The sequence below is a fragment of the Mobula hypostoma genome, chromosome 2 (assembly GCF_963921235.1).
Source record: "Mobula hypostoma chromosome 2, sMobHyp1.1, whole genome shotgun sequence".
NCBI classification, from domain to species: Eukaryota; Metazoa; Chordata; class Chondrichthyes; order Myliobatiformes; family Myliobatidae; genus Mobula; species Mobula hypostoma.
Genome location: NC_086098.1, coordinates 219,050,246 through 219,072,983, shown reverse-complemented (window position 1 = coordinate 219,072,983; position 22,738 = coordinate 219,050,246). Strand labels below are relative to the sequence as shown.

At 43.7% G+C, this 22,738-nt stretch overlaps 1 protein-coding gene across 3 annotated transcripts in view; it reads right to left on the bottom strand.

Moving 5' to 3' along the window:
- The window catches only part of LOC134336848 (protein-glutamine gamma-glutamyltransferase 2-like), a 72,063-nt gene that overhangs the window by 16,297 nt on the left and 33,028 nt on the right, over positions 1-22,738 (bottom strand). For all 3 annotated transcript variants that reach the window (XM_063031431.1, XM_063031448.1, XM_063031439.1), the window contains exons 7-12: positions 17,465-17,591; positions 14,263-14,366; positions 13,542-13,784; positions 12,202-12,474; positions 11,642-11,802; positions 8,935-9,068 (exon numbers count right to left, since the gene is read on the bottom strand). In XM_063031431.1, the coding sequence (XP_062887501.1) occupies positions 8,935-9,068; positions 11,642-11,802; positions 12,202-12,474; positions 13,542-13,784; positions 14,263-14,366; positions 17,465-17,591 (1,042 nt within the window). The remainder of the gene's footprint in view (positions 1-8,934; positions 9,069-11,641; positions 11,803-12,201; positions 12,475-13,541; positions 13,785-14,262; positions 14,367-17,464; positions 17,592-22,738) is intronic.

The following is a 22,738-nucleotide window of genomic DNA, read 5'->3' as shown; positions in this document are numbered from 1 at the left end:
CATCAGCGTGAGATCCTCTCCCCAGCCAATGATCTCTCCACTCCGAGAATAACAGAGACCGCTACATTCTTATAAGAACAATGGGAGAACGGCCTTACGTGATCTTAGCCAAAAGGCCGAGAAGTGATCAGATTTACAAAATGAATGCTTATTAGAACCAGTAACTGCCAAAGAACTGAATGCGGCTATCTCTAGATTAAAGGCTGGGAAGTCTCCAGTTTCTGATAGGTTTACCTCAGAATGGTACAAATTGCTGAAGTCACAGTTAGCCCCATTATTACTTAACACCTTTAATTGGATCTTACAGAGAGGAGAAATTCCACCTTCCAGGAGAGAAGCGATTATTTCAGTGATTTCTAAAGAGGGTAAAGATAAACTAGAATGAAGTAATTACCGGCCAGTCAGCGTTCTTAATTTAGATTACAAATTATTTACATTTATATTAATGCGCAGACTGGAAAAGCTTCTACTTGGCCTCATCCACTTAGACCAGACTAGATTTATTCAGCAAAGGCAAACTCAGGACAACATAAGGAGAACTTTACACATACTACAACAGGTTACTAAGAACAGGACAGAGACAATGGTAGTGGGATTAGACGCTGAGAAAGCTTTTGATTCAGTTAGTTGGGTATTCCTATACAGAGTATTAGGAAGATTCGGCTTTCAAGAAAAGTTTATTAAAGTAATCCAGAATTTGTATGACAGCCTTACAGCTTGAATTAAGATAAATGGGGACCTCTCTGAGTCCTTTATTATAGAGAGAGGAACTAGAAAGATGCCCAATTTCTCCTCTCCTCATTGCACTATACATTGAACCTCTCGCTCAACTAATAAGACAGAGTGAAATTGTAAAAGGTATCAAGGTGGCAGGGATTGAACAGAAAGTGCGGTTATTCGCAGATGACGTTTTAGTCTATTTGAGCGAACCAGAAAAATCACTTACAGGATTGTTTACACTGTTGATGAGTTCGGGAAAATATCAGGTTATAAAATTAATGTAAAGAAAACACAGGTTATGTCCCTAAATTATATAACATCCAAAAAAACCGCAAGATACGTATGATCTTAAGTGGGAAGCTAAATCATTAAAATATTTAGGAATAATCCTGCCAAAAGATCTTTCAAAGTTGTCACAGGTAAATTATGGGCCATTACTTTCAGAGATAAAAGCAGATATATATAGATGGAATCTTATCCCCTTTTTAAGTTTAAATTAAAGGATAAATACCATAAAAATGAATATTCTCCCTCGGTTACTTTATCTTTTCTGGACTTTACCTGTGGAGGTGGACGATTACCAACTCAGGGAATGGGACAAATGGATTTCCCACTTTATCTGGCAAGGAAAGAAACCTAGAATCTGATTTAACACCTTACAGTTAGGGAAGGAGGAGGTATCGCACTTCCTTGCTTGAGAAATTATTTTTATGCTTCACAGATAACCCCTCTGTTATAGGGAATATAAGGCTAGATGAAAGGAAATAGAATTTGGATTGATTAACAGTTCCTCTACAGGCCTCAATAGTGGACAAAGGATTGATGGCCCAGTTGGAAAAGTTTAAAAACAGCTGGATAAATCTCACATTAAAAGTATGCCAGAAGGTGGCTAATTCATGTGGAATCAATAACATGTTAAAACTTTTCAGACGGTGTGCATATGATACTGAATTCCTCCCCAGCAGAGGAGATAAAAGATTTGAACTATGGATAAAGAAAGGTCTTACAACCTACCTCTCATTCACACATAAAAGAGTATTATAAAGTTTTCAATCCCTGCAGGACAAACATGGCCTCAAACACAATGACTTTTTTAGGTACCTTCAAGTACAACACTTACGTTAACCAGAGTGGTAGATATACAGACTTATCAACAGTAGAATTAGAATTTTTCAAGATTCTGAATTCGGCTTACAGTTCAAAACCGAGTAAATCAATTTCTTGATTATGTAATGCCCTCTTTCATGCCAAAAATGAAAACACATTGTATATTAAAGAGAAGTGGGAGAAAGAAGTGGGGTTGGTGCTTCCAGAGGCGGCTTGGGGGAAAATATGCAGCTTTCAGTGGTCTTCAGCTAACTCTTTGATTGGGAGAGAACATTGTTGGAAAAATATTATAAGGTACTGCAAGACCCCTGTTACGTACCCCGTAACTGGGTTGCCAAACCAGCAGAAATGGATCACTCAGTTGGAGTCTGGAGTACTAGAACTAAGAAAGTTTTATTAAAGAAACAAGCAACACAGTAATCGAAAGGGTAATAAATGCAACAGTTCAGTGATGATAAACACACATGTGCACAGCATTAAGATGACAGCATCAATCAAGCTCTATCGTTGTCTAGGGGTTAAATGACCAAATTCAAAATGACTCAAAGTTCAGTCCAGTTTGTAGTTCAGTTCGCAGTAATCGTTGTCATGGCGATGGACAAGGTGGGGAAGAGAGAGATAGAATAGGAACAACTCATCATTCAGAACGGCTTCACTCACAGACCAGCAAGATGGCTCACAGACCAGCGAGATGGCTCACAAACAGCATTTGGGCGGGTCCTTGGTGATGTCACCTGAGGTCACCGACTGTGACCCCTCCTCCAGATGCGGTCGATCCTCTGCAGTGAACCCGGCACCCAGGCAAGGGCGGACACACACCGGGTTCCCGCTGATCGTACCTTTCCACCCTTGTCGTTGTCTGGGACTTCTCACCCACTCGTGAGAAGCGCACCGCTTCCAGGGTCTCGTTACCTCGGGTGGCGTGTGTGTCTGTCTTAGCGAACCTGTCCCTTTTTATCCCCCTGCTGGGGTATCGCCTGTCCATCACTTCAAACAGTTCAGGCTTCAAAGGGGGGAGCCGCTCCAGACAGCTCTTCCTCCCACATCCCTTCATTACACATCTCCAGACGCTGTTCCTTATCTCTCCTTCCCCTGAGGGCAGGTGGCAGACCAACTGCTGATGCCACTGATGCTAGCCCAGGCCAGCAAACATCTTAATTTTATGTGTATTCTCGTAACACCCCATATCAGGAAAAATATAAAGACACAAACGTGACGTGTTGGAGAAGGTGTGGCTCCAAGGAGGCAAATCATTTCCATATTTTTGGGGATTGCCCTAAATTAAGTCTATATTGGAAAGGTGTTCACAGAACATTAGTTAAGGTATTTAAGACCCAGATACTTCTGAACTTTGAGACTCTTTATTTGAGGCATGTATTGTTTTTGGAACAGAAGAAAGATATAAAGCTGCTGCAGGCCCTTTTAGCAGCAAGTAAGAAATCAATCACCAGAAAGTGGCTAAATCCAATATCATGTACATTAGAAGATTGGCATGAAATTATTTTGGAAATATTTAAAATGGAGAAGATAACTTACTCTCTGAGAATCCAAAAAAATTTTTTTTAATCAAATTTGGAACAAATGCATTAAATTCATAACCCCAAAGCGAGCAGACTTTAGATGAACCCTCCTAATGGTTTATACTGCTTTCCTCATCAACATAGTAATTGTGTTAATGTAAGCACCCTTGGTTCGAATGTTTACAGTTTGTTTTTGGAAAATGGGGAATTAACACAAGTAAAGGAAAAGATTTGGGAAAGGAAAAAAAAATGATAAAATGAAATAAGTACATAGGGATTGGATAAGTATGTTTGTGGGTAGGAGCAAACATGACCGAGTTAAGATATAAACACATATGATGGAAGTTCCATAGGGTTATATTGTAGCGATGTGCTACACACAGAGCTAGAAATAACGACACGCAGTCTGTAAGTCGCACTCGAGACTCGTTTATTCAAACTTCGCGGCACTGGCTTTAAGCAGTTCTCTTCCAGCCCTCTCCGGAAGGAAATGACGTCAGAGGTGCATTACAAAAGTCTCTCCCCGGGCGCGGGCTATTTTGTGAGCCGGTTCGCTTGTGTAGAAAGTGGGTCGCCACATAACCACCCCACCCCCCAGAACTGGCGATACACCCCTAATGTCCACAATCTGGATCAGTCTCTATTTGGGCAGTCAGCCTCTGTGCTGCGGTGCCTGAACCTCGACCTGCTGCGCCAAGTCCACATGGGCCGGTTTGAGTTGGTCCACCGTGAAAACCTCCTCTTTCCCCCCAAGATCCAGAACGTATGTGGACCTGTTGTTACTGATCACCTTGAACGGCCCATCGTATGGCCGCTGTATCGGTGCCCGGTGTGTGCCCTTCATACGAATACAAACTTACAGTTCTGCAGGTCTTTGGGTACACAGGTTGGGTTCTGTTCATGCTGTGAAGTCGGTACAGGGGCCAGGTTGCCGAGCCTTTCGCGTAGTCTGTCCAGGACTGCTGCGGGTTCTTCCTCTTGCCCCCTTGAGGCTGGTATGAACCCTCCTGGGATGACCATGGGTGTGCCGTACACCAGCTCGGCCGACGAGGTGTGCAGGTCCTCTTTGGGTGCTGTGCGGATTCCAAGCAGGACCCAGGGAAGTTCGTCCACCCAGTTAGCCCCTTTCAGGCGGGCCTTGAGAGCCGACTTTAAGTGACAGTGGAAGCGTTCCACTAGTTCGTTGGACTGTGGGTGGTAGGCAGTTGTGTGGTGTAATTGTGTTCCCAACAGGCTGGCCACAGCCGCCCACAGGCTGGAGGTGAACTGGGCGCCTCTGTCGGAGGTAATGTGGGCCGGTGTCCCGAAGCGTGCTACCCAGTTTGCAATCAGCACTCAGGCGCAGGAATCGGCGGTGGTGTTGATGAGCGGGACCGCCTCTGGCCATCTCGTGAACCGGTCTACCATAGTTAGGAGGTACCTCGCTCCTTGCAACACTGGCAGGGACCCCATGATATCCACATGAATGTGGTCGAACCTCCGGCGGATGGGTTCCAACTGCTGCGGCGGGGCTTTGGTGTGCCGTTGCACCTTGGCTGTTTGGCACTGCGTGCATGTTTTGGCCCATTTGCTAACCTGTTTGCGAAGTCCGTGCCACACGAACTTGCTGGAGACCATCTGGATGGTTGTCCTGATAGATGGGTGTGCCAAGCCGTGTATGGAGGTGAAAACTCGCCGCCGCCAGGCTGCCGGACAATGGGGCGAGGTTGGCCGGTAGCCACGCCACACAGGAGGGTCCTCTCACCTGGGCCTACGAGGAAGCCTTGCAGCTTCAAACCCAAGACTGCGGTCCTGTATCTCGTCGTCTGCTTGCTGCGTCTCCGCCAGTGCTGCATAGTCCACCCCCTGGGACAGGGCCTGGATAGCTAGTCTGGAGAGTGTGTCCGCCACGACGTTGTCCTTTCCCAAGACATGCTGGATGTCCCTCGTGTACTCGGAGATGTAGGACAGATGTCGCTGCTGGCGGGCTGACCAGGGATCGGACACCTTCGTGAGTGCGGAGGTCAACGGTTTGTGGTCCGTGAACGCGGTGAACAGCCTGCCTTCTAAGAAGTACCTGAAATGCCGGATTGCCAGATACAGTGCCAACAGCTCCCGGTTGAAGGCACTGTACCTGAGTTCAGGTGGCCGTAGGTGCCTGCTGAAGAACGCCAGGGGTTGCCAGCGCCCCTCGATGAGTAGCTCCAGCACCCCACCGACTGCTGTGTTGGATGTGTCCACTGTGAGGGCGGTTGGAACGTCCATTCTGGGGTGCACCAGCATCGCGGCGTCCGCCAAGGCTTCCTTGGCTTTAACGAAAGCGGCCATGGTCTCTTTGTCCCAAGTAATGTCCTTGCCTTTACCCGACATCAGGGTGAACAAAGGGCGCGTGATACGGGCTGCTGAGGGGAGGAGGTGGTGGTAGAAGTTCAACAAACTCCTGCAGGCCTTTGACTGTGTTGGGCCGGGCGAAGTGGCGGATCGTGTCTACCTTGGCGGGCAGAGATGTTGCCCTGTCTTTGGTATTCCTGTGGCCGAGGAAGTCGATGGTGTCGAGTCTGAACTGACATTTGGCCGGGTTGACTGTGAGGCCAAATTCGCTCAGTCGGGCGTAGAGTTGATGGAGGTGGGACAGATGCTCCTGACGACTACTGCTGGCTATGAGGATGTTGGTCCAAATAGATGAATGCAAAATCCAGGTCATGTCCCACCGCATCCATTAGTCGCTGGAACGTCTGTGCGGTATTCTTCAGGCCGAACGGCATTCAGAGGAATTCGAACAGGCCGAACGGGGTGATGAGTGCTGTTTTGAGGATGTCTTCAGGGTATACCGGGTTTTGATGGTATTCCCGGACGAGGTCTACTTTGGAAAAGATGCTTGCCCCATGCAGGTTTGCTGCAAAGTCCTGTATGTGCGGCACGGGGTACCAGTCTGGAGTTGTAGCCTCTTTCAGTCTGCGGTAGTCACCGCATGGTCTCCAGCCCCGGCAGCTTTGGGCACCATGTGCAAGGGGGATGCCCATGAGCTGTCGGACCGCCGTACGATCCCCAATTCCTCCATCCTCTTGAACTCCTCCTTCGCCAGGCGGGGCTTGTCCAGGGGGAGCCTTCGTGTGCGGGCAATGAGGGGTGGTCCCTGGGTCGGAATGTGGTGCTGTACTCCATGTCTGGGCATGGCTGCCGTGAACTGCGGTGCCAGAACCGATGGAAAGTCCGCCAGGATTCTGGTGAATTCGTTGTCAGACAGCGAGATGGAGTCCAGGTGTGGGGCTGGCAACTTGGCTTCACCCAGGGAGAACGTCTGGAAAGTCTTGGCATGGACCAGTCTTTCCCCTTGCAAGTCGACCAGCAGGCTGTGGGCTCGCAAGAAGTCCGCCTCCAGGAGTGGTTGGGCCACAGCGGCCAGTGTGAAGTCCCACGTGAACCGGCTGGCGCCGAACTGTACTGCACTGTGCCAAATGGTGCTGCCGTTTGTGGCCATCAGGATGGGTCCCGTCTCCCTGTTGCGGGTGTCATACCCCATCAGGGGTAAGACGCTGATCTCCGCTCCGGTGTCGACCAAGAAGTGGCGTCCCGATTGTTTGTCCCAGACCTACAGGAGGCTGTCCTGGTGGCCAGCTGCCATAGCCATTAGCGGCGGCTGGCCCTGGCGTTTCCCAGGAACTTGCAGGGCAGGCGACAACAGCGGGCTTCTGTGCCCCACTGCTGGTGGTAGAAACACCACTGTTCATTGTCCTCCTCACTCCTGCCTCTGGGTTGTGTACGCTCCGTTGCCAGGCCTGGTCTGGCCTGCTGTTGGGCGCGTGGCTTGGTAATCTGTCCGACGGACGCCTCGCTCTCCCTCTTGGCTTTCCACAGCACGTCTGCCCGGGCCGCCACCTTCCGGGGGTCACTGAAATCTGCGTCGGCTGGCAGCAGATGTATGTCCTCAGGCAGTTGTGCTAGGAACGCCTGCTCAAACATGAGGCAGCGCTTGTGTCCTTCAGCCAGGGCCAGCATCTTGTTCAGTAATGCTGACGGTGGCCTGTCTCCTAAACCGTCCAGCGAGCGGGCACTTCGCTGACGCTGTGAGAGGCCAAAGGTCTCTAAGAGCAGCGTTTTGAATGCTGCATATTTGTCTTCTTCGTGGGGTGACTGTATGAAATCCCCAACCCGTGCGGCTGTCTCCTGGTCAAGGGAGGTCACCACATAATAGTAATGTGTGGAATCCGAAGATATCTGCTGAATCTGGAACTGGGTTTCTGCTTGGTCAAACCACATGCATGGTTGCAGCGTCCAGAAAGTTGGCAGTTTTAGCGAAACTGCATGAACAGATGAAGAGTTGATCGTCTTTGGTCCAAATCCCGTTTGGACCGTCGGGGTCACCAATGTAGCGATGTGCTACACACAGAGCTAGAAATAACGACACGCAGTCTGTAAGTCTCACTCGAGACTCGTTTATTCAAACTTCTCGGCGCTGGCTTTTAAGCAGTTCCCTTCCAGCCCTCTCTGGGTGGAAATGACGTCAGAGGTGCATTACAAAAGTCTCTCCCCGTGCACGGGCTATTTTGTGAGCCAGTTCGCTTGTGTAGAAAGTGGGTTGCCACAACATACACTACTTTGGACCAGAAAGAAATGGTCCAGAAGAGATACATGGAAATTATTATTAATCCACTATTATTATTATTTTGTTTACAACCATTATCAATACTTAGTCTAATAGAGTGGAATTACAACTGCACATAATTATCTGTTTAAGTGCCTAGTTACTTTTTATATCATCTCAATGTGTACTTGTGAATGTATAAATAATTACAGATCTATACATATATAAAAATGGAAAAGGTTATATATGTAAAAAGAAGTTTGTATGGCACTTGCAAATACATTATCCAAAGAAAAATAAAATAAAAAAGAAGAAAATCGTTTCACTTTCACTCCCAGCCCTTTCTGGCATCAACTAGCCTGACTGCTTGAAACCGCAGTGAGTCTTGCTGCTGATTTCTCACCAACTGTCAGCCTCAAAAATCACTGCTTTTTGAATACAAGTACACACAAGTGATACTATTTTAAAAATTGTTCACTCTAAAATGATGTAGCCTCTAAAGGCCACACAAGTGCATGCATCTGACACCAGTTAGAAACTGCTTAGCAATAGTCTCCTGTCCCAAGTAAGCAGCATAGTGTCCCAAATAAGCAAAGAGTATCCCGACTATTTTCTTGATTTTTTTTTCCTTTAAGTGCTGTCACAAATTAGTGGCTGCCCTGATTAACCAGTGGCCTAATTAACTAGAATCTACTGTATTTTCAAGCAATAAATTTCTCTGTTGACTATTTATAAAGATTGGTCATTGGTTGGCTGTTATTTTCTTTGCTGGTATGCAGCCATCCATTTCATTCCACATTTGAAGTTGAACTTTATCCTCAGCTGTCCTCTATGTCTGCTATATGTCAGAAGAAACTGAATTATTTCATGCTGGTGAAAGTGATTTCTGTTTTGCACAGGCTTACAGAGAGAAGAACATAGAAACATGGTGCACAATTCAAAGGGATACCAGAGAGATTTTTGCATTCACAAGCTACATTTATTTCTTCCATACTGTGTTCAGAAACTGCTTTTTCTACTTACCTGATTTTTTGCATTCCATCAATTAGTCCTACTCCTTCTACCGTGAAGACACAATCAAAGAGTGGCTCTGACAGTGGATTCTGAAAAGTGATTTCTGCAGTCTGCTGATGCTTCAGAATGGCATTCCCCGGTATCTGAAGAAACAAATTTGTTATATGCTGTGATTATTCATTATTCCAAACTGCTATCCTAAGGTAATATTTTCTGTTTCCTAGTAAGATAAAATCTTATCTTAAAGATTTTTAAAGAATAAGAGAACAATCACTGGTCTGCACTACTGGGGAATATTCTCTTACTAATTTGAAGACTTGGAGCTCTAAATTGCTTTTCATCCATAAGCATTTCAAGCTGATGCCAGCAGTTCTGATAGCGAATTCACAAAGCCAGTAGAGACTGAAAAATGTGTTTGGAATCCTCCTTCCCTCAGAATTACTCTTATTTGCCACATTCTGTTAGTTTGAAGTAATCTTAGCCACTGGTGGTTTGCATTGTCTGTTTATTAAGCTGAATCAATCTATTTGCGGATGGTTTCTAGTTTGAGCAGAAAGTGAGAGGGTAAAAGACAAAGCAAGAGAAATTAAGCATATTGGAGAAGAAAGATTGGAGGAGCCATAGGGGTTGATGGTGGATGGAAAGGGGGAAGACGATTCTCACAATTTTACTTATAGCTCTGTGATCGATGGGAGGACCTGGAGGTGGTGCTTTGGGATGAACAGGAAATAGTGCTGAATGAATCTCAGTGTCAGCTAAAAGCCTTGTGAGGAAGAGTTCCAGCACAAAGCAGGTCAGCTGTGAAGGGTGGGGCTGGGGATGGTAGATACAGTATGTAAACAATTCATGCTGAACAGTAAGTACACATTTTACACTAGTCACCACCCAGGCCATGTTCTTTTCTCATTGCTGCCATTGCAGAGGTGTCCAGGTTCAGGAACAACTATTCTCTGTCTCCTGAACCAGTGTAGGTAACTTCACTCGTCTTAACCAACTCTCCATGCTCCCCAACTCTTCCTCTGCTACATTGATGACTGCTTTGGGGTTTGTAAATTTCATCAACTTTGCCTCCAACTTTCACCCTGCCCTTAAATTCTCTTGGTGCATTTCTGACACCTCCCTCCCCTTTCTCAATCTGTCTACCAATACCTAATGCTACCACGGCTATCTTGACGATACCTCTTCCCACCCTGTCTCCTGTAAAAATGTTATTCAGTTTTCTCAATCCCTTCATCTCTGCCAGATCTGCTCCCAGGGTGAGGCTTCCCCTTCTAGGACATCAGAGGACATCTTCTTCAAAGAATGGGGTTTCTCTTTCTCCACCATTGATGCAGCTCTCACCCACATCTCCATTTTCCAGACATTCATGCCCACCCCATCCTCCTGCTGACTTAACAGGGATAGAACTCCATTTTTCCTAATATACCATCCCATGAACTTCCACATCCAAAAGGGACCATAGTCTTCCATACCCAAATCATCCATGTACTGTACCTGTCCAAACTTCTGTCAAATATTGAAATCGAGCTTGCGTGCAGTTCTTGCGCTGGCAGCTCATTCCACATTCTCATGAGCCTCTGAGTGAAGAAGGTTCCCCTTAAACTTTTCACCTTTAACCCATGATCTCTAGTTGTAGTTCCAACCAACCTCAGTGGAAAAAGCCTGCTTGCATTTACCCTATCTATACCCCTCATAATTTGGTATACCTCTATCAAATCTCCCCTCAATCTTCTGCATTCCAAGGAATGAAGTCCTCACCTATTCAATTTTTCCTAATAACTCAGGTTCTCCAGTACCGGCAAAAACCTTGTAAATTTTCTCTGTACTCTTTCAAGCTTACTTACATCTTTTCTGTAAGGTAGGTGACGAAAACTGCACACAATAGTCCAGATTAGGCCTTTCTGATATCTTATAAAACATGTTTGTATTTTTTCCATTATATTTCTTTATTCTGCAGGAGGACGGATCTCAGGCTAGCATATGGTGACATAAACATACTTTGATAATAAATTTATTTTGAACTTGAACTTTCATTCCCATTTGCCTCCTCTCCCTAACGCCACCATACACCTATCCATCAGGGGCAATTTACAGCAACTAATTAACCTACCAACTTGGTTGTTTCTGGGAAGAGGGAGGAAAGCAGAGCGAAACTCATGTCAGCTTTTGGAGAAATTTCTCACAGGCATCACCTGAGATTCAGAAGTGATCCTGGGCTACTTGAGTTGTGTGGCGGCAGTTCTATCAGCTGCACCAGTGTACTGCTCCCAAATAGAGAAAGGGAAAAGAAGAAGAAATTTCTTGTATTCCACCATTAAGTATACTGTATCTGCACTGTATTTTCTCTTTCCAAGTAAGATAAAATCTTCTCTTAAAGATTTCTAAAGAATAAGAGAACAATCACTCTTCTTCACTACTGGGGAATATTCTCTTACTAATTTGAAGACTTAGAGCTCTAAGTTGTTTAGGTTGTTTCTAAAAACCTAATCATTTTAAATTAAGTTATTAATGAAAGCTGTCCAATTTAGCTTCATATCAATTCAGATGTGGTCTTATGCTGTAAAAGGTTATGATTGAGAAACTTTCTCTACATCAAAACAAGGCAATTACACCATTGAATGAGATCAGGGAAAATGATGAAGTATCCCCATAGATGGACTGATAATTTTAGTGTCTGCGGTGAAAATGTAGTTCATAGTTCGTTGAAGATTATTACATTTACGACGACAGCAGGTTTGACCACAGTAACGTCTTTCATTGCCATTGCATTTTCATTTGTTCTTGCATCAGCTACCACAGCAATCAGCTTGATCAGTTGATGATTTTCCAGATAGTTGCAAAAATCTCTGAAAGGTATGTCTAGAGGCACTGTTTTAACTGAAATAAAAAAATTAAAACAGGGAATATTAAAATGATGTAATAGTTTATATGAAATATTCATTTCACAACTACATATATCTTTACAAGCCTCAATGCATCACGAAGAAGTTATGGAATAGGATTAAGAGAGGCATTTATCAGCCCATGCCTGAATATTTACTTGGTCTTGCTTTGTGTGTTGAGAGCTCTGAATGGACAGAACATTTTATAATATCAGTGAACATTCCCACTGTTGTCTTGAAGGAAGATCACTGATGAGCAGCTGGTGCTATAAATCTGATATTTTCAACTGTCATTCGGGTATTTGGGCAGATACGACTAAATCTTAAAAGAGATTATTTCCTAAAATAGCAAAAGAACAGAGGCACAATGCAATAGCACTAGAAATTTCATTACCTTCATTCTTATCAACTACAACTTTGTTCACACTCTGAGCCATAACTTGTTTCACAGGTTGTCCGCTATATTTCAGTATTTGGGCGTTAAGCTGAACGTTGCAAATCCTCCTCTCTAAACTGTGATTGGAGATGTTCGCAACGGCATGAATATCAGATCCATGGTTTACTGAGGCATCAGCTTTCAGTTGCACAAGGAATTTCACTTCTTGTGCAGGTTCCAGTTTATTTCTGAATAGGGCTTCATCAAATATTTCTCTTTCTTTTCGAGACCCTAAATATATTGAAAAACACATTTATTAAAGCAATAAAAAGTGGGCAATAAATAATTTATTCATTTTTCTAATTGCTTATTTTGAAATTATGAACAGATCTTTTACAACCTTGACCTGCTGCAATTTGCCTGCCTCAGAACAGTGTCTACAGAAGATGTCATCTCCCTAACTCCTGGCCCAACATATCTCTCAAGCACCTGGATGGTAAAGACATCGATGTCAGACTTTTGCTTATGGACTACAGTGCATCATTTTAAGCGAATCTATGCCAATCTCTGGACCCAAGTTATTAATGCCTCCCTCTGCAATTGGATCTTTGACTTCCTGACTAACATTACAATCAGTAAGTCTAGGCAGCAACACCTCTGGCTCGATTATTCTAAATACTGGTGCTCCACAAGGTTGCATCCTCTGCCCTCTATTCTACTCCCCACATCCTCATGACTCTGTGGGCAGAATCTGCTCTAACTCCATTTACAAGTTTGCAGATGATACCACTGTAGTGGGCTGTATTAAAAACAATAACATGTTGGAGTACAGGAAGAAGGTCGAGAGCCTAGTAGTATGGTGTCATGACAGCAAACTATCCCTCAATGTCAGTAAAAGAAAGGAGCTGGTCACTGATGTCAGGAAGCGGGTGGTGCATTGCTCCAGCTTACATCAATAGAATTCAGGTTGAGAGGATTGAGAGCTTCAAGTTCCTAGAAATGAGCATTATCAATAGCCTGCCCTGGTGCATCCATGTAGACATCATGGCCAAGAAATTTCACCAGTACTGCTACTTCCTCAGGAGGCTAAGGAAATCTGGAACGCCCCATTGACTCTTAACAATTTTTACTGATGCACCATAGAAAGCATCCTAACTGGATGCATAACAGCTTGATATGGCAACTGCTCTACACGTGACTACATGAAACTAGAGAGCTTTGGGAACAACTCAGGACTTCATGTTGCTATTTTTCTATATTTGCTATAAAATGTGAATTTTTAATGTTGTATTATGATGTACTGGAGTAATAAAAATTTCTAAGAAGTATATTTTCTGACAGGTATTTCCTTTGCTTACCCTCGGGATGCTTGTAATTGCGTGTGATGTCTTCACGATCATTACTGCCACAGCTCTTGGTGCTGATACATTTGCCCACACGTTGAGTATCAACATCTGTCTTTACTTTTCTGCCATCCCTGAGTCTTAACCATGTTACCACATCTGCATTGACCTCCGCAAAAACAAAAGGGACATCATACTTCATCTCCACTGACCCATCTTGGATTGCTTTCACTGGGGCAGGTCCACAGCAGTAAATTCCTAAAAATAAAAGCATGGAAATGATTGAGAAAAAATAATCAATCAATGTAAGAATTATCTTCAATTTAACAAGTCCCTTCCGGAAGCCCTGACTGCCAAGAGGTGTTTAGAACACTGCTATGAATTTGCAAACCTCTACTTCCATGCTTTGGTTTTCTTGCTATGCAAGATTGTTGAAATAATTGTGAACCCTCACATCTGGAAGCAGCAAAATTGACATGAAGACATTAGATTTTGGTATTTATTGTGCCAACTTACCAACTAAAAGACAAATTCCTCTGAGAAGCTAAAACCAAATAACCCGTTACTGATCATATCAGAGTAACTAAGTCAGGATGATGAAAAGAGATGAATTACACGAGGAGAAGCATAATCTTGATGCAAGATCTTGCAGTTGAATTATTTTACGAACTTTCTCTGCTGTTGGCTTTTATGTTTATAGCCCGTGCAATGAACCAATATTTTATTTTAGTCACACCTTCACTCTTCTCCTGCGGAGTTGGGTCCAGAGCCTGCCATCCATCATAACCTGGCTTTAGGTCATTTCGTGCCATCCAACTCTCCACCCAGACGTGGAAGTTCCTGCATCATAGAAAGAAGTGTCTTAGCGAACTTCATAATAGCAACACAGATACCATAGGTGTTTGGTTCATTTCCTGGTTACACTAGACACTAGTCACAAATTCAGTCTCTTTCATTTCAGTAAAAAGAAAGTGAACATTTCCTGTTACAAAGTGAACTCCAGTCTTTATCCTAATGCATTTATACCTACTCCCAATAACGTATTTGTGATAGGTCTGATATATCTTTATCTCTCAGTTGAAAATGTATTCAGCAGGGCTTTGAATGATGAACTGCTCAAAGAGCAAGGCATGTAAAATGAATATTTCAGAACTATTTGTGGGGAAGATCAGATTTCTAGCAATATCCTCTCAAAGTTCAAAGTAAATTTGTGATCAGAGTATATAGAGTACCTATAAAAGCATTCACTAACCCTCCCCCCACCCCGGAAGTTCTCTTGTTTTATTGTTTTACAACATTGAATCACAGTGGGTTTAATTTGGCTCTTTCAATACTGATCAACAGAAAAAGACTCTTTTGTCTCAAAGTGAAAACAGATCTCCACAAAGTGATCTAAATTAATTACAAATATAAAACACAAAATAATTGATTGCATAAGTATTCACCCCCTTCAAGTCAGTATTCAGTAGATGCACCTTTGACAGCAATTACAACCTTGAGTCTGTGTGGATAGGACTCTTATCAGCTTTGCACATCTGGACACATTCCCATTCTTCTTTACAAAACTGCTCAAGCTCTGTCAGATTGCATGGGAATCGTGAGTGAACAGCCCTTTTCAAGTCCAGCCACAAATTGAGGTCTGGACTCAGACTTGGCCACAGCTGGACATTAATTTTGTTTATACGCCATTCTGGTGTGGCTTTTGCTTTATGCTTGTGATCATTGCCTTGCTGGCAAAGAAATCTTCTCCTAAGCCGCAGTTCTCTTGCAGATTGCATCAGGATTTCCCTGTATTTTGCTGCATTCACTTTACCCTCTACCTTCACAAGCCTTCCAGGCCTGCTACAGTGAAGCATCTCCAGAGTATGATGCCGCCACCAACATGTTTCACGGTAAGGATGGTATGATTTTGATCATGTGATAATTTAATTTGATGGCCAAAAAGCTCAGCTTAGACCATAGAATCTTCTTCTAGCTGACTTCAGAGTCTTCCGCATGTCATCCCTTCTGGCAACCTCTAGCCGAGGTTTCATGTGAGTTTTTTTCGACAGTGGCTTTCTCTTTGCCACTCTCCCATAAAGCTGTAACTGGTGAAGCACCCGGGCAACAGTTGTTGTATGTGTAGTCTGTCCTATCTCAGCCACTAAGCTTGTAACTTCTCCAAAGTTGTCATAGGTCTATTAGTGGCCTTCCTCACTAGTCCCCTTCTTGCACGGTCACTCAGTTTTTGAGGACTGTCTGTTCTAGGCAGATTTACAGCTGTGCCATATTCTGATTTGTATCCATCTCCTGACTTGTGGTTTTCATGGAGTTGCTTAGAGTGTTCTTTTATCTTCATGGTGTAGCTTTTGCCAGGATACTGACTCACCAGCAGTTGGACCTTCCAGATACAGGTGTATTTTTACTACAATTGAAACACCTTGGCTGCACACTGGTGATGTCCATTTAACTAATTATGTGACTTCTAAACCAATTGGCTGCACCTGTGATGATTTGGTATGTCATGTTAAAGGGAGTGAATAGTTATGCAATTATTTTGTGTTTTATATTCATAATTAATTTAGAGCACTTGTAGAGATTTGTTTTCACTTTGACATGAGTCTTTTTCTGTTGCTCAGTGTCAAAATAAGTCAGATTAAATCCATTGTGATTCAATGTTGTAAAAATAAAATATGAAAGCTTCCAAGGGGGTGAATTATTTTAATAGGCACTGTATTTACTGGAGAGCTTTATTGATTCTTGATTAGTCAGGGCATGAAAGGATACAAGCAGAAGGCAAGAGATTGGGGCTGAGAGGAAAAGTGGATCAGCCATGATGAAATGGTGGAGTAGGTGTGATGGGTCAAATGCCTAATTCTTAGAGTCTTATGGTCATCCTTGACTGTGTCCCCTTCCAATCAGCTTTGGCCATCTCCTGTCACATGCCTCTGTAATTCACTTTACTCCACTGTAATACTGATATCTGTTATATCCCTCTCAAACTGCAGGGGGAATTCTATCATATTATGATCACTGCCTCCAATTTTTTTCTTTACTTGCAGTTCCCTAATCAAATCTGGTTCATTATTCAACACGCAGTCCAGAACTGCCTTTTCCCTAGTGGGCTCCACCACAAGCTGCTCTAAAGCAGCCATCGTGTAGACATTCTACAAATTCCAGCACCAACCCAATCTACCTGCAGATAGAAATCCCCAAGACTATCGTAACATTGCCTTTGAGATCGCACTTTTTGGCTTATTACTGAACTCCCTATATACTGTCTCTCAAAGGTTACTACAGCGAGAAGGCAGGAGAATGGGGTTGAGAAGAGTAAATAAATGAGCCACGATGAAATGGTGGAGCAGACTCAATTCTCTAAATGGTCATATGGCATATACCCCCAAGGCGCAAGTGCCATGAAAACTAGCCAATTTCAACAGCCTCACAATACATTATGAACAAGACAAATGTAAGTTGACATAAGTTTACATAAACCGAAGTTGTACAAAGAAGGTGGACACCATTTTAATGTCCATGTGGACATTATACACATACCAATATGTCTTACAGCGTGAAGACTTTCTCCCAAGTTATTATATATTGCCACCATCCCCAAAATCAAGTTAATCCTTTCACCACAATTGCCAAGGAAATAAAACTCTCTGAATACTTGAAGAAATAGCACAATGTTCTATGAGTATAAATGTTCACCTCAGACAAGCAGATGCACATTTGTACAGAAAGTAATGGATTAAACATGCTTGATGGATGTTGGTCTCAAACATTGGAGCATAATTTCTGAAGGATAAATATCCAAGAGCTTAAACTAACATTTTCATTATAGAATGAAATCTTGTACACTGTCTAATCCAATAGTTTTGATTATTAGTTTCAATTTGAAGTAATAACAATTGAAATTATTCCTGTATTAAATTTTAATTAATACCATTGTGACTCACCATATTTGTTCACTAAGCAGTTTTCCAGATTCCCCTATTACTTCCTCGATAGTTAAGTTACCGTTTGTGTCGTGAGCAGAGTTAAAGTTTGTGACAACACGAGAAGGAATTCCCAGGCATCTCAAAACTGCAGGAATGTAAAAGAAATAGAATTGACTAGAACTGCTGAAGAATCATCCACTATACCCTATTAGAGGGATTATTGGGGTTAGTCCATGTAGCAATTAACTGACTTCAGGCACTGATCTTCAGATTCAAATATGCATTGAAGATAAAATCTGAAACAATGGGTAGGCAACGCTGACCTAAATTCATTTCTTATGTGTATTTGGGTGCCTATATACAGGAACATGAGGTATCACAAACACGGGGAGAGCTGAACTGGTAGATATAAAAGTAGTGTGTGTGCACGTGCATGTATGTTTATTTAACAGACAAAACTTTGTGAGATGCAGCCACCAGTTATGAAGGATGGTTATTGAAGGTCTGGGCCCCCTTCTCTACTCCCTTTACACCCATGACTATGCTGCCACACACAGCTCCAATCTGCTAATCAAATTCACAGATGACACGACAACACTCACAAGACGCTGGAGAAACTCAGCAGGTCGGGCAGCAACCGTGGACAAGAACAGTCAACGTTTCAGGCCGGAACCCTTCGTCAGGACTGAAGAGGGAAGGGGCAGAGGCCCTATAAAGAAGTTTGGGGGAGGGTGGGAAGGAGAAGGCTGGTAGGTACCAGGTGAAAAACCAGTAAGGGGAAAGATAAAGGGGTGGAGGAGGGGAAGCAGGGAGGTGATAGGCAGGAAAGGTGAAGAAGGAATAGGGGAAAGCATAATCGGTAGTAGAAGGAGGCGGAACCATGAGGGAGGTGATAGGCAGCTGGGAGAGGGGGCACAGTGAAACTGGGATGGGGGAAGGGAGGGGGAGGGAATTACTGGAAGTTGCAGAATTCAATGTTCATACCAAGGGGCTGGAGGCTACCCAGACTATCCGTTAAGTTTTGAGGGGATGAAGGTGTTGAATACTGATCTGTAGTTAATGATGATGATACAAAGATAGGTGGGTGGGTGGGGGGACAGGTGGCAGTCAGGAAACAGCAAGTCTGCAGAAGGACTTCCTTGACATCACCAACATGAAAGAAGAGGGCAGTACGATGGCGGTGCGATTGAATGTTGTAACCTAGCTGGGTCTAACCGAAGGTGTGATTGTTTGTCCTTTATGTCTTTTTTTCAGATCACGACACTGCTGGATACTATGAACATCAGGTACTGTGGGTCTAGCCCGTTTGCAATGGAGCTGGACTTGTTGTGCATCATATTGCAACCTGTTCAGCCACCGAGGGTAGAAGGCATCAGTAGCGCATGGTCACAGTGCGTAACCTAATGGACGATCCAATGATTGTCTTGGACGTTTTTACTGTGATTGCTCGGTGGATTGCGTTCAGCTGCAGCTGCACTGCAAGATGTAGGGAGATACTTAAGGCTGTTCAGGCAGAACAGTGGCTCCAGGACAATATCCACGCACTATCAATCTACAGACCTCTACACTCAGAAACTTTGGCTATAGTTTTTTTGGTAATTATGTTGTTTCTGCTATCGTAATTATATATGCATTTTATGCTGTGTGCTATGGTTCTGTGTTTTGCACCTTAGCCCCAGAGGAAGGCTAAGGAGGGGGACAAATATTCTTGCTAGAGAGGCTCCGGTGGATTTAAACCAGATACAAGGGGGGAGGGTAAGCAGAGTGTAGGAACAGATGTAGGGGAGAAGGAAGAAAAAGTTGTTTGCACCGTTAGTGACAAACAGAGAGTAAGAGGTGGAAAATTTCTTAAATGCATTTATTTTAATGCTAGGAGCATTATAAGAAAGGTGGATGAGCTTAAAGACCGTAAGACCAAGTAGCAGAAGTCGGCCATTCGGCCCATCGAGTCTGCTCCGCCATTTTATCATGAGCTGATCCATTCTCCCATTTAGTCCCACTCCCTCTCCTTCTCACCATAACCTTGATGCCCTGGCTACTCAGATACCTATCAATCTCTGCCTTAAATACACCCAACGACTTGGCCTCCACTGCTGCCCGTGGCAACAAATTCCATAGATTCACCGCCCTCTGACTAAAAAAAATTTCTTCACATTTCTGTTCTGAATGGGCACCCTGCAATCCTTAAGTCATGCCCTCTCGTACTAGACTCCACCATCATGGGAAACAACTTTGCCGCATCCTTTCAACATGCGAAATGTTTCTATGAGGTCTCCCCTCATTCTTCTAAACTCCAAGGAATACAGTCCAAGAGCAGACAAACATGCCTCATATGTTAACCCGCTCATTCCTGGAATCATTCTAGTGAATCTTCTCTGTACCCTCTCCAACGTCAGCCCATCCTTTCTAAAATAAGGAGACCAAAACTGCCCACAGTACTCCAAGTGAGGTCTCACCAGCGCCTTATAGAGCATCAACATCACATCCCTGCTCCTATACTCTATTCCTCTAGAAATGAATGCCAACATTGCATTCGTCTTCTTCACTACCGACTCAACCAGGAGGTTAACCTTAAGGGTATCTTGTACGAGGACTTCCAAGTCCCGTTGCATCTCAGAACTTTGAATTCTTTCCCCCATTCAAATAATAGTCTGCCCATTTATTTCTTCTGCCAAAGTGCATAACCATACACTTTCCAACATTGTATTTCATTTGCCACTTCTTTGCCCATTCTTCCAGTCAATCCAAGTCTCTCTGCAGACTCTCTGTTTCCTCAGCACTACTGGCCCCTCCACCTATCTTCATATTGTCAGCAAACTCAGCCACAAAACCATCTGTTCCATAATCCAAATCGTTGATGTACAATGTAAAAAAAAGTGGCCCCAACACAGACCCCTGTGGAACATCACTGCTAACTGGCAGCCAACCAGAATAGGATCCCTTTCTTCCCACTCTCTGTTTCCTGCCAATCAGCCGACGCTGTATCCATGTATGTAACTTTCCTGTAATTCCATGGGCTCTTATCTTGTTAAGTAGCCTCACGTGTGGCACCTTGTCAAAGGCCTTCTGAAAATCCAAATATACAACATCCACTGCATCTCCCTTGTCTAGCCTACTGGTAATTTCCTCAAAAAATTGTAATAGGTTTGTCAGGCAGGATTTTTCTTTAAGGAATCCCTGCTGAGTTCTGCCTATCTTGTCATATGCCTCCAGGTACTCTGTAACCTCATCCTTGACAATCGACTCCAACAACTTCCCAACCACCGATGTCAACCTAACAGGTCTATAATTTCCATTTTGCTTCCTTTCCCCCTTCTTAAATAGTGGAGTGACATTTGCAATCTTCCAGTCCTCCGGAACCATGCCAGAATCTATCGACTTTTGAAAGATCATCGCTAATGCCTCCGCAATCTCCACAGCTACTTCCTTCAGAACACGTGGGTGCATTCCATCTGGTCCAGGAGATTTACCTACCTTTAGCCTATTCAGCTTCCTGAGTACTTTCTCTGTCGTAATTGTGACTGTGCACACTTCTCTTCCCTGCCACCCTTGAGTGTCCGGTATACTGCTGATGTCTTCCTCAGTGAAGACTGATGCAAAATACTCGTTCAGTTCCTCTGCCATCTCCTTATCTCCCATTACAATTTCTCCAGCATCATTTTCTATCGGTCCTATATCTACTGTCACCCTTTTACTCTTTATATACTTAAAAAGCTTTTAGTATCCTCTTTGATACTATTTGCTAGCTTCCTTTCATAGTTAATCTTTTCCCCTTAATGACCTTCTTAGTTTCCTTTTGTAAGCTTTTAAAAACTTCCCAATCCTCTGTCTTCCCACTAATTTTTGCTTCCTTGTATGCCCTCTCCTTTGCTTTAACTTTGGCTTTGACTTCTCTTGTCAACCACGGTTGCATCCTTTTTCCTTTTGAAAATTTCTTCTTTTTTGGAATATACCTGTCTTGCACCTTCTTCACTTCTCGCATAAACTCCAGCAACTGCTGCTCTGCCGTCTTTCCCGCCAGTGTCCATATCCAGTCAAGTTTGCCCGGTTCTTCTCTCATGCCACTGTAATTTCCTTTACTCCACTGAAATACTGACACATCAGATTTCGGCTTCTCTTTTTCAAATTTCACAGTGAACTCAATCATGTTATGATCACTGTCTCCTAAGGGTTCCTTAATCTCTCTAATCACATCCGGTTTGTTACACAATACCCAATCCAGTACAGCCGATCCCCTAGTGGGCTCAACAACAAGCTGTTCTAAAAAGCCATCTCGCAGACATTCTACAAATTCTCTCTTTTGAGATCCAGTGCTGACCTGATTTTCCCAATCCACTCGCATGTTAAAATCCCCCACAATTATCATAACACTGCCCTTCTGACAAGCCTTTTCTATTTCCTGTTGTAATTTGTAGTCCACATCACTGCAGCTTTTTGGAGGCCTATAAATAACTGCCATCAGAGTCCTTTTACCCCTGCGATTTCTTAGCTCAACCCATAAAGATTCTGCACCTTCCGATCCTATATCACCTCTCTCTAATAATTTAATATCATTTCTTACCAATAAAGCCACTCCTCCCCCTCTGCCTACCTTCCTATCCTTCCGATACGCCGTGTATCCTTGGACGTTCAGCTCCCAGAGACATGCATCCTTTAGCCACGTCTCAGTGATGGCCACAATATCATACCTGCCAATCTGTAGCTGTACGACAAGATCATCCACCTTATTCCTTGTGCTGTGTGCATTTAAGTATAACACCTTAAGACCAGTATTTGGTACTTTTCGCTTTGATTTCACTGCAACTTTATTGCACTGCAACTCATCCCAATGGCTACAAATTTGCCCCATCACCTGCCTGTCTTTCCTGACATCTTTACTGCTCACTATCTTAGATTTATTTCTGTTTTCCCCTTCCTCCACTCTGTCATTCCAGTTCCCATCCCCCTGCCAAATTAGTTTAAACCCTTCCTATTAAACTTTCCCGACAGGATATTGGTCCCTTTCGGGGTCAGGAGTAACCTGTCCATTTTGAACAGGTCATACTTCCCCCAGAAGTGATCCTAATTATCCAAGAATCTGAAGCCCTGCCCCCTGCACCAGTCTCTCAGCCACACATTCATCTGCCTGATCCTACTATTCTTGCCCTCGCTAGCATGTGGTACAGGTAGGAATCCCGAGATTACTAACCTGGAGGTCCTGCTTCTCAGCTTCCTTCCTAACTCCTGGAAATGTCCCTTCAGGACCTCCTCCTTTGTCCTATCTATGTCATTGGTACCAACATGTACGAAGAC